This window comes from Telopea speciosissima, chromosome 4 (assembly GCF_018873765.1).
Source record: "Telopea speciosissima isolate NSW1024214 ecotype Mountain lineage chromosome 4, Tspe_v1, whole genome shotgun sequence".
Classification (NCBI taxonomy): domain Eukaryota; kingdom Viridiplantae; phylum Streptophyta; class Magnoliopsida; order Proteales; family Proteaceae; genus Telopea; species Telopea speciosissima.
This window is the reverse complement of record NC_057919.1, coordinates 50,150,045-50,161,561: the sequence shown is the minus strand read 5'-3', so window position 1 is coordinate 50,161,561 and position 11,517 is coordinate 50,150,045. Positions and strand designations below refer to the sequence as shown.

The 11,517-nt window shown below is 40.2% G+C and overlaps 2 protein-coding genes across 2 annotated transcripts; both read left to right on the top strand.

Moving 5' to 3' along the window:
- The first annotated feature begins 4,842 nt into the window (after window positions 1-4,842).
- LOC122659069 (pentatricopeptide repeat-containing protein At5g39680) lies at window positions 4,843-7,972 on the top strand. Its single transcript, XM_043854223.1, has 2 exons — window positions 4,843-7,722; window positions 7,813-7,972. Exon 1 carries the CDS (start codon window positions 5,251-5,253, stop codon window positions 7,339-7,341), a length of 2,091 nt encoding a protein of 696 aa, XP_043710158.1. The 5' UTR covers window positions 4,843-5,250; the 3' UTR covers window positions 7,342-7,722; window positions 7,813-7,972.
- A 1,566-nt stretch (window positions 7,973-9,538) lies between these two features.
- On the top strand, window positions 9,539-10,360 carry LOC122659376. The gene has a single exon (XM_043854488.1). The coding sequence runs from the start codon at window positions 9,539-9,541 to the stop codon at window positions 10,358-10,360; it is 822 nt and encodes a 273-aa protein (XP_043710423.1).
- The last annotated feature ends 1,157 nt before the right edge of the window (window positions 10,361-11,517 follow it).

The window sequence follows — 11,517 nt, the reverse complement described above, 5'->3', positions numbered from 1 at the left end:
ATGGTGAGCTCCCGCTTAGTCTCTCTAGCATTGTTAGAGAGGACAAGGCAGGGCTACCTGTGTTTCGCTTGTAGGGAGTAGTACTCCCCCGGTCCAGTTGTATGGGCATTTGGGATGAGTGCTGAGTTTTTTTTTTTTTTTTTTAGGAAAGGTTTTCCCTTGGGTTTGGGGTAAGGCGGGCTACGTCCCCCCCATGTACTAGGCTCTCATTGATTTTAAATAAAGTCTGAGGGGCCAGCCCGGGTCCCAGGTAATATTCGGGATTAAAAAAAATAAAAAAAATCTAAGTGATAAATAAAGAAGTGTGAGAAAGAAGGGTTCCCGTATAAAAGATCTAATATTCTGACAAATTCACTATTTTTTTGGAGTTTGTTCTTTCTTCGATGGGAATTCATTAGAGGAATGTTTCCAATAAAAATTGTTTGTTCTTGGATATCCCTACCAGTTTTTCAAATTAATCCCACGGGTACATATAATTCAGAAGAATATGTAAGTGATTCATACACATCATCTCTTTCTTTTGTCAAGGGTTCTACCAATTGATATCTTTCCACAAATAATTGAAATTCCATTTCTTGATCCGTATCTTCAATTTTTGGAAACTTATAAAGTTTTTCCGTCAAACCCTGATCAATAAACCTACAAAATCCCTCAAATTGTATCTGACTAAACCTAGGTATTGTAGACATTCCCTCATTTCCATCCCGGAGCATCTTAAATCTTCCATTTCTAAAAAAAATCCCATTAAATGATATAAAAGGACCGCTACTACAAGCAGTACTACACCTTTGATCGTGAAATATCGATTGCTTGTTGAACCCCGTGAATCGCGTGAAAGTAGGATACTCCAAATTCGGGGATCAAAGAGTTTCATCAAATGTTCTTGGTGGAAAAAAATGTGACTGAAAGATCCCAATGAATCAAATTTGGTCAGTCTTAATTTGACATTGGTGGGTGTATATGGAATATCTACATTGACATTTACATTGGATCAAGCTGTCCAAAACCCTCTACCTCATCTCTCGCGTGTTTGGGAGAAAACCAGAAACCACTGGTAGCGGTGATTTTCTCCATTGATTCCGGCTCCGACAAGTGTTCTCCAGCTACTATGGCTCCAGCGAGTCTTCCTCCGGTTATCCAAGCTCCGGCAAGGTAAGTACATTAGTGTACTAGTGTTCTTCTTCATCTTCTTTCTTCCCCTCTCTATTTTTTGATTTCTTCTTCTTCTCTCTTCTTATCTGTTTTTTGCTTATTCTTTCTTACGCTGTTCATGTCCCTGCTCACGTCTCCCTGTCTCTGACTTCCTGCTCACGCGTCTTCTTCTTTCTTCTCTGTTTTTCGCCTTTTTTTTATGCTGCTCCCTGCCTCTGCTCACGTCCCTCTTCCTTTTCTCATCTGTTTCTTTTTTTATTTTTCTATCTTACTGCTGCTCCCTTCTCAATTCTTCTTCTCTCTTCTCCTCTGTCATGTAATACTCTTCTTCTTCTCTGATATTAATTTCAGTTCTGTTTTAAGGCATGAAATCTGAATGTTACCAATTACCATCGATGCCAGAATCGTAGTTCTACTGAAATTGTTCAATTCTGATCTCTGAAACTTGGTTATTATATCTGTTTTGGGGTCTATGTTTATTCATTATTGATTTTTATTAGTTATTGCACATCCATAGGCCAGTGCATAATTTTAGTCCTTAATTCCATATTGTTTTTCATTTACGAATGGTGGAATAGGTCCAATAGGATAAATTTGTGGGTATCCTATTGTAACATAGTTAAATATGTGAAACCAGAGAACCGAAGGAGAAAAGATAGAAAGAAAGGGGAGCTGCTAAGAGACAAGATAGAACAAAACCATCCACCGTATGTATCCTTAAGTCTTTAATACTCCCCCTCAAACTGGAGTATATATATCAAGGACTCCAACTTGGAACAAGAATGGATATTAAAAGTACCACCAATCTTGAACAGCAGTTGTAGACGCTAGTGAGCATGGAGAGAACTTCATTCAGGTAGCCAGAAAATCATAAACCCTGATTTTATTCACATGCTTCCTATAGGCAGCAATATCGGTTGCAGTGGTGGGCTGATAATTAGAGTAATGGTCTAATTGCTGCCATAAACTACCCATGACAGCATAGTATTTGGAAATAGAAAGATCCTTCTGGGTGGTGTCCTGAATTCTTTTTTCTGTGTTCATACGCCTGTGCATCATTCCCTAGCTGTCCATAGGTTTCCTTTGCAGCAGACCATATTTGAGAAGCATCTCCACTAATAGATAGTCACTGGCAAGATCAGATTGCATAGAACCAAGTGAATATGACATAACCAGTGAATCATTGGAGATCCAGCGATCTTGGGCAGAACCAAGTGCAATCGGTTTCTCAATAGTACCAGTAATGTATTCAGTAAGCCCTTGGCCTGCAATAGCAAGATAGGTAGACTTGGACCACATTAAATAATTGGATCCATCCAATTTTACGAATTAACAGCAAAGGGAATGTAGTCATTACAACCTTGTCCATCAGAACCAGAGTTGGCAGAAGAAATGGCAGATCCAGACATGATGTCAAGAGAAATTGATTAAGATGAATATGGGAGTAGTTCTCAACCAGCCGGCAGAAGGTCCTCAAAATAGGATCGAGTTGCCCACCCTGGTAGATGAAGATAACCTCTAAATATAAGCTCAAGAAACTAAGCCACTGAGGAGATCGATGCCTGTTAGGGTTGGGACAAAAAACCCAAATCGCAAGAGGCTGTTGATGTAAAAAAAAACCAAAAAAGATGCAGTGGGGGCCAATAATCAGATCGAGTTCTCCAAAGATGATGGTGAGACACTCCTCCAAACATCAGCGACAACAGATGCCTAGAAACCCTAGATTGATATTGTCAAAACCCAAAAAATTGTTGATATCGATGGAGGGAAGAGGCTGGAAGATAGAAGCTTGTCCAAGAAAACCCTGCTGGTCTTGATCTTCTAAGAAAAAAGGAGAATTGGTCCTCACTGATAGAGAAGGTAGCAGTCCCTAAATTGAAGCTTCAAAAATCGCAGGTAGGAAGTGGCACAGCTGCTATCGATCTTGAATTAGGTCATCAATGAATGAGGTATTGAGGGGCAGCAACTAGATCCATGGATCACCTCATTAGTGCTGCCCTGCAACAATGATAAAAACCAGAAAAAGAGAAGAGGAAGATAAAGATAAGGATGGAAGAAGAAAGAAGAATATGTGGGAGAAAAAAGAGAGAGGGATTTGAACTCACACTCAAACCTGTTTATACCATGTTAACAAGAGAGAATTAGAGCTCAATGCTTGGATGTGTTAATGAACACCCAAGCCCCTTTATTTATAATAAAAGGAGAGAGAGAATACATAATTAACCCCACATAGCCGACTCTATTTAATTAGAGTCGGTTATAGTGGAAATGAACGAGAAAGACTAAAATACCCCCACGGTACACTTATTACAATATTTTAACAGAACCTGACCTCCAAAAATGTATTTTAACACACTCTCTCTCTCTCTCTTAATTTAATGGTACATCAGCAAGATAAAGCTTCTTTGAACATGCTTTGCCCTTCTAGACATGCAATTGTTGATATAGCCAATGTCACATGCATTTTTTGTTCTTTTTTGTGCCTATTAAATAGCTTTCCCTTTGATTGTGAATGTCTCATGTGCCTATGCTTCTTTATGTGAGCCTGGCATTTGTAATTGCCCCCATATCTGAAGCTCTTACATCTGTAATAATTACTTGTTCGGTTGCATGGATTTTAGCCTTTTGGGCCCAGAAATGTATTCTTGTGGTTGATGTTATATCCTTTTGTTGCCAGAAACTAGTCAGTGTATCATATCTGGGGAACTGTCAGCTGGCAATCTTGAAAGATGGGTTCTATATGGATCATCCTCTCCATTAATGAGAAGAAAGTTTCAGAGTCTCAGACAGTTAATTTCTGGGTTTTGTGAAAGACCTATGCTTAGGTTGCTGTCTAGTTATTTTGTTTACAACCCAGTCATTGGGTCCAAAAATATAGGGCCTAGGCATAGTTTTTGGTGGGTGAGAGATAATACCTTTTTGTTATACATAAAAAGGCAGTGAGAAGCTTGCTGCATCATTTGAGTCAATCTGTTTATTAGATCTGGTTGTCCCAGTGCAGCCCCTTACATGCCCCTGCAATAAGGGTTTTTGCATTGTGGGTATGCACTCTATTGCATATAAAAACAATAGGATCACTTGCATGTGATGAAATATAGTGTCCATTTAATTTGATTTGCAAGTTCATGTTTTAGCAGTATGTGCTTGTCTGTTGGGCTTGATATTAGTAATATGTGCATGTCCATTGAGTTTGCTTTACAAAATTACAAGTAACGGAGGCTGATGCCAATGGGAGTACCCTCCCCCCCCCCCCCCCAAAGAAAAAGAAAATTAATTATATTATTCTTCATCAAACAGCCCTTTGGCTTTCTTATGAGATGCCCATTTGATTGCTTGATGCTTTTTTTCTGAAAGAAATCACTCTTATGTTTTTCTATTTGCCTAGTAAGGTGCACTTTCTGGCTGTAAACGTAGAGACCATATCATTTTTAGCATTGGTTTGCATGCTGTTTGGGTTATAGTGGAAGCATGAGTAATCTGATTTCAGCTGTTTGGCCAATGTAGTTGTTATATTAGTTTTCTCCATCTTTTGCCTTTTCATGGTGGCATCCGATGCTGCTCGTATTTTTCTATGGTTTGAGACTCTGTCTATGGGGGACAGTGTTTTTGCAACTACTGTTGGAATTCAACACAGATATCATCGATCTAGTATTTAGTTGTCCGATGAGTGATTATAACTGTGGTTATAGAGGACAATGATAAATTTTATGATCAGATCACCAATTATTCAAGCATTGCATTTGGTTGTGGTTTTTGCCATTACCCACATTACTTGGTTCACTCTTGGTCCCTGTTTTAAAGCAATGGTAACAACTCAGTCTCAATTCTGTCTTTTAAGTAATTTCTATGCATTCTCTGTAGATGTCACAGAGGTTCCTAGTGAAGTTTGGAGGACATTACTGTTGACCTTCAATCATTTGATGCATGATGCAGGTGAACATTATTTACTCCATTTACTGCCTTCTCAATGATTTGGTCTTCCTGATCTAACAATGCTCTGTTTAAGGTTTTGGACTTTTGGTACTTCTCTCAGTTTCTTCTCTCCTCTACCTTGTGTGAAGTAACGATTCCCAAGAATCTCTATTTGATCCGAGGGAAATGCAATATCACAGACCCTCTCTATTCAGACCCAAAGGGTCCTCAGCTTCCCTCGAAGATATCATAATGCTCCTGAAAATATATGCTGATACAAGAAATTTGAAATCAGGTTCAATATTCCATGGTCAACTGATCAAAACTCCTCGAGCCCATGAAGAAAACGTAATTCAGACGAACTCCCTGATCAATTTCTATGCCAAGTGCGGCCGAATTTCAGTTGCCTTTCAATTGTTCAGTGGAATGACTAAGAGAAATATAGTTTCTTGGAGTGCATTGATGGCGGGTTATCTCCATATTGGGCTTGCTTATGAAGTTCTCACATTGTTTAGAAGTATGATTTTGAGGGTATCTCTGCAACCCAATGAATATATATTTGCTACTGTTATCTCTGCATATTCTGATATTAGAGCACTTGAACCCGGAAGGCAGTGCCATGGTTATGTATTGAAGTCAGGACTGGTGTTTCACGCTTACGTGAGAAATGCACTCATATCTATGTACTCAAAGTGTATGGATTTGGAATCTGCTATGGTGGTTTTAAAGACCTTGCCACAATCAGATACTCTCCCGTATAATTCTGTGATTACTGGGCTTATGGAGCACGGCCATTTGAATGAAGCATTGGAGGTTTTGGGTAAGATGGTTACTGAATTTGTGGAGTGGGACCGTTTCACATATGTAACTGTTCTTGGTCTTTGTGCTCATTTGAAAGATTTGAAATTGGGTTTGCAAGTGCACAATCGGGTTCTGAGGATGGGTATAGAGTTTGATGAATTTCTTGACAGTGCAATCATCGACATGTATGGGAAATGTGGTAGGATCTTGAGTGCAAGAAATGCTTTTATTGGATTGTGCAATCACAATGTGGTGTCATGGACTGCTATAATGGCTGCTTATGTCCAAAACGGTTGCTTTGAGGAAGCACTGAATCTGTTTCTGGATATGGACCTCAAAGATGTTGCTCCAAATGAATACACATATGCTGTTATATTGAATTCTTGTGCAGAGTTATCTGCTCTTGGACTTGGGGATCTATTAAATGCTCGGACAAAGAAGTGCGGATTGAATGACCGTGTCATCGTCGGGAATGCCCTGATCAACATGTATGCAAAAAGCGGTAATATTGGAGCTGCCTATCAAGTGTTCTCAGATATGGTTTGTCATGACATCATAACATGGAACTCGATGATATCTGGGTACTCACACCATGGGCTTGGTAGGGAAGCTCTCTTAGTCTTTAGAGACATGTTAGCAGCAGAAGAGTTCCCCGACTATGTTACTTTTGTTGGTGTTCTGTCTGCTTGTGGTCATTTATGCCTTGTGGATGAGGGGTTGTACTATTTGAACCAGGTGATGAAAGAATTTGGAATCACACCAGGTGTGGAGCACTATACTTGCATTGTTGGGCTATTATGTAAGGCTGGACTACTCATTGAAGCTGCAAGGTTCATGCGGTCTACTCCAGTCCAATGGGATGTAATTGCATGGCGTACCTTGCTCAGTGCTTGCCATGTGCATCATAATTTCAATCTGGGGAGGAGAGTAGCTGAGGTCATCCTTGAATTGGATCCCGTTGATGCTGGGACATATATCCTACTATCTAATATGTATGCAAAGGTTAGGAGATGGGATGGAGTTGTCAAGATTCGGAAATTGATGAGGGGAAGAGACGTCAAAAAAGAACCAGGGGTGAGCTGGATAGAATTAAGAAATAAAACACATGTCTTCATTTCAGAAGACAAGAAACGACCAGAGTCGATCCTGATTTACAAGAAGATCGAGGAGCTACTAGCACAGATAAAACAGTTGGGCTATGTGCCGAGCATAGATACGGTGCTGCATGATGTGGAAGATGAACAGAAGGAGAAGTATCTTAGTTATCACAGCGAGAAACTTGCGGTAGCATATGGACTCATGAACACCCCTGCAGGAGCACCACTCCGCATAATTAAGAACCTTAGGATGTGTGATGATTGTCACACTGCTGTAAAACTCATCTCATTGGTTACAAAGAGGACAATAATCATTAGAGATGCTAATCGGTTCCATTGTTTTGAAAGTGGTGGCTGCTCTTGTTATGATTACTGGTGAAATCATTGTTTGGCTCCCTGACCTAGGAGGTGAACTATATCAGTTGACCAAAGCTGTTAGCTTAACTATGAGCTCCTTTCAGGTCTTTCTTGCTTGCTACCAGATAAGTGTTTGAAATTGGATTTGCTTAAATTGTTTCCAGTTTTCTTTCATAGGCCAGTTCCATAGAGACCTGAAGCTATGTTGAAGTCCAACCGCAACAAAGAAGTGGTTCTGGTGAAAGCAGGTAGTTAAATTTCAAACAGTTTCTAGATCTATCAAATCTTTTCTCAGTATTTCAGCTGTGATGGTCTGCAAAGTAAGCTGGGTGAAGGGTTTCCCTTCAGCCCCTATGGCCTGAATCACATTAGAAAATTAGTAAAACCAAGTAGCTCTTCTAAGGTAATCATCAATTTGGCAAACACTTTTTAAGTTTCTTTCAGAGCACGCATGGTTTCTCTTTTAGCTTATTCAGACGTTTTGTTTCCATAGGATGGCAAGTCAGACACAAACTCTGCGAAAGGATGCAGGATGCTGGTATAGTTTTTTGTTGGCTTTGAGAAAAAGGAAAAGGTGGTTGTTTGTTGGAGCTGGCTTTGGAAGCTTGGCGTCATACTTAAAAAGGTAGTATTTCTGCCAAAAAAAAAAAATGATTTATACTTTTTGGTTTGCTTTCTGGTTGTGTTTTACAATAATTAAAAAAAAAAAATTAAAACTAAACATTAAAGTGTTCGTAAGAACTGCTTGGAAATTCCAGGCGTGTCCTGGGGTTCTGGTGAGCTTCTGGCTCACTTCGAAGGCCTCCACAGCTCCATCAGCGGGTCCTTTCTTCAGGTCTGAGAAGCGTAGCCTCTCGGTGGAGAAAAAATACCCAGGTAAGTAACCCCCCTCCCCCACTTGCGATTACCTTTCCACCTCCGCTGGTCAGTTGCATCCCACCCACACCCCCGATACTTCTATCCCTATCTCTCTCATCTCTGATTTCCCCTACCACCATTATAGCACTCCAACCCTTACACCCAACCCCACCCTTACACCCAACTAACCTATATCCCCTACAGATCCCCCACCCACGGTAATTTATATCCCTATCTCTATCTCTTTCACCCCTAATTTCCACTCTCTCCCACCCCAGATTTTCTCTACCTTCAATCCTTAATTCCCGTTGCTCCATACCCATGATTACCACTCCGATTTCCACTCTCTCATTCCAGATTTGCTCTAGCTATATCTCTCTTCTCCCAGATCCCTCCCTCAGCCGCACGAGGAAGATCGCTCAACACAGCCCCGACCTTCGCTTCTCAAACATTTACGCCCCTGCCCCCTACCTTTCTCCTTTTTTTTGTTTTTCTTTTTTTGCTGTTACCTCAAAAAAAAAAAAAAAAAACCCAACACATTTCTTTTCATCTCCAGCTCCAACCCTCTTCCTAACACCTAGCCACAAACCACCTCCCGAACTCCAATCCCTCAAATTCCCCAAACCATATCACTGGCTTCTTAGCCTATACAAGTGCGGTATTGTGATCCCCTATGCCCCTGCTGCACCTTCTCTGCCCTTTAAGCCTGTGACCAGCGGCCATTTAGTCTCTTGGGTACACTTTCTGCGCTCCTGGTTCACTTCATCAGGAAGATTACACAGTCATCTTAGCCGCCTCTGGTAAGATTTTACAAACTCAGTTTGGTAGGAACCCTGGTGACCATTTATTTGGGGTACTTAACTCAACTGAGCCCTGGCTTTGTAGGCTGTTTTACTCATCGCTTGCTTGTGCCCTTGATTTAATTGCTTGTTGACTTATATGTCCCCTTATTGTTACTTGTGTTACTGGTTCAATGATTTGATTATTGATTTTTAACTGTTGTGTTCCCTTTATTTCCCCCTTTATTCCCCCGAGTATTTTGTTATTGGTGTTCTTTTTTGTGCCCTCCATTAGTACTCTATTGTTTTCCTAGTATTGGCTACTGATGTTTGCGTATCCTTTACCTCCCCTTAGTGATTTCCTTTCCATGTGTATCTCATTATCTTAGTTTTGTGTAGTTTTTGGTATAACTGTTTAATGAGATAGAATCCTTTGTGTATTCCTATCTTTATTCCTATCTTTATTGGTGCGTTAGGTAGGCAGCTGACACTATATTCTACCAAGCCAATCCCTTTTGCATAGATCCTATTGGTTTTGATTAGTTATATATTTTTTAATTATCCCTTATATTTGCGTATAACATGTCCTTTACTACTAATCTTGTTTGTAAGCATAGGATTAGATTTGCATCCTGGAACATCGGATCTTTGACGGGTAAAAGTTTGGAGCTGATAGATGTTATGAGGAGAAGAAGAATTAATGTTGCATGTATCCAAAAAACAAGATGGAAGGGCCACAAAGCCAAGGCGCTAGATGACTTCAAACTATGGTACTTGGGAGACGAAAGCGGGAGAGGTGGAGTGGGCATAGTTGTGGACAAAGACCTTAAGAACGAAGTAGTAGACATTAAAAGATTTGGAGATAGGATCCTGTCTATCAAGTTGGTGCTAGACAACGAGGTTATCAACATAGTTAGCGCGTATGCGCCGCAGGCAGGATTAGATGAGAGTTTTAAATTACAATTTTGGGAACACATGGATGGTTTAGTGCAAGGTTTTGGTCAGGGAGAGAAAATTGTTATTGGAGGTGATCTTAATGGACTTGTAGGCAGAGATCGTAGAGGCTATGAAGAGATTCACGAAGGATATGGAGTTGGGGAGAGGAATGAAGAGGGGATATCAGTGCTAGACTTTGCTATAGCATTTGACCTGTGTATTGCAAATACCTTTTTTAAAAAGAGAGATGAACATTTAATTACTTACAAGAGTGGACAACATGCAAGCCAAATAGATTTCTTCCTAACCAAAAGGTCTGACAGGCTATTATGTAAGGATTGTAAGGTTATACCTGGAGAGAGTTTAACCACCCAACATAGACTGGTGGTCTTGGATATGTATCCTGGTACGAGGCAACGTAAGAAGGAGAAACAGGTTTGTCCTAAGATAAGATGGGGCCGGTTATAAGGAGCTCTCTTAGAGCCATTTACTAATAAAATGGCCCTACAAGGAAGGTGGGATTTTGAGGAAGATACCAACGAGATGTGGATTAATATGACAACTTGTATCAAAAAGGTTGCTAAGGAAGTCCTTGGGATTTCAAAGGGTATGCGTCTGGGCCCTAGAGAGACTTGGTGGTGGGATGACGAGGTCCAAACAGCCATTAAGACTAAAAAAGTTCGTTTTAAGACATGGCAAAGGACTAACGACGCAGAGGATAAAGTAAGCTATTATGCAGCAAAAAATGAAGCTAGAAAAATTGTGGGGAAAGCAACAGCGAAGAAATATTATGAACTTTATGAAAAACTTAATACAAAAGAAGGGGAAAATGCGATCTATCGGATAGCTAAAATAAGGGAAAGAAAGAGCAGAGATTTGGACCATGTTAAGTACATTAAGAGCGAGGATGGTAGAGTACTAATACGGGATGCGGGCATTATGGAGAGATGGGGTGAGTATTTTTACAATCTACTAAATGGAACTACCTTGACTGATGGGGTGGATTCGGAAGTTTAGAGGAATAGTCTTGAAACCAACACACATTATGGACAGCTACAGCTAGTTGGCGAGGCTGAAGTTAAAGAGGCCCTACGAAAGTTGAAGGTAGGCAAAACACCAGGACCGGATGAGATCCCAATTGAAGTGTGGAAGAGTTTAGTAGGACGGGGGGTATCTTGGCTAACCAAGCTATTTAACAAGATTCTGAGTATAAAGAAAATGCCAGATGATTGGAGGAGAAGCACTATAGTGCCGATCTATAAGAACAAAGGTGATATCCAAAACTGCAATAACTATAGAGGCATTAAACTAATGAGTCATACCATGAAACTTTGGGCGAAAATCATTGAAGCCCACGTAAGAAGAGAAACTGATATTACGGGGAATCAATTTGGTTTTATGCCAGGGAGATCTATGATAGAAGCTATTTACCTACTAAGGAAGCTTATGGAAATCTTTAGAGCTTACAAAAAGAATCTATTAGCAGAACCGTGGGTTAGAAAGAGAGAATTAGGGAATAGAATGTGTTAGATTCATTGATAGGTAAGCCCCTCTATTTATAATAGAGGGGAAAGTTACAAAGGGGCTGAAATAGACATAATTATCCTTAACTAGCTGACTCTATA

Bases quoted from the DNA above. Each gene is read 5' to 3' on its own strand.
- LOC122659069 (XM_043854223.1), top strand. From the start codon at position 5,251: ATGCAATATCACAGACCCTCTCTATTCAGACCCAAAGGGTCCTCAGCT.
- LOC122659376 (XM_043854488.1), top strand. From the start codon at position 9,539: ATGTCCTTTACTACTAATCTTGTTTGTAAGCATAGGATTAGATTTGCA.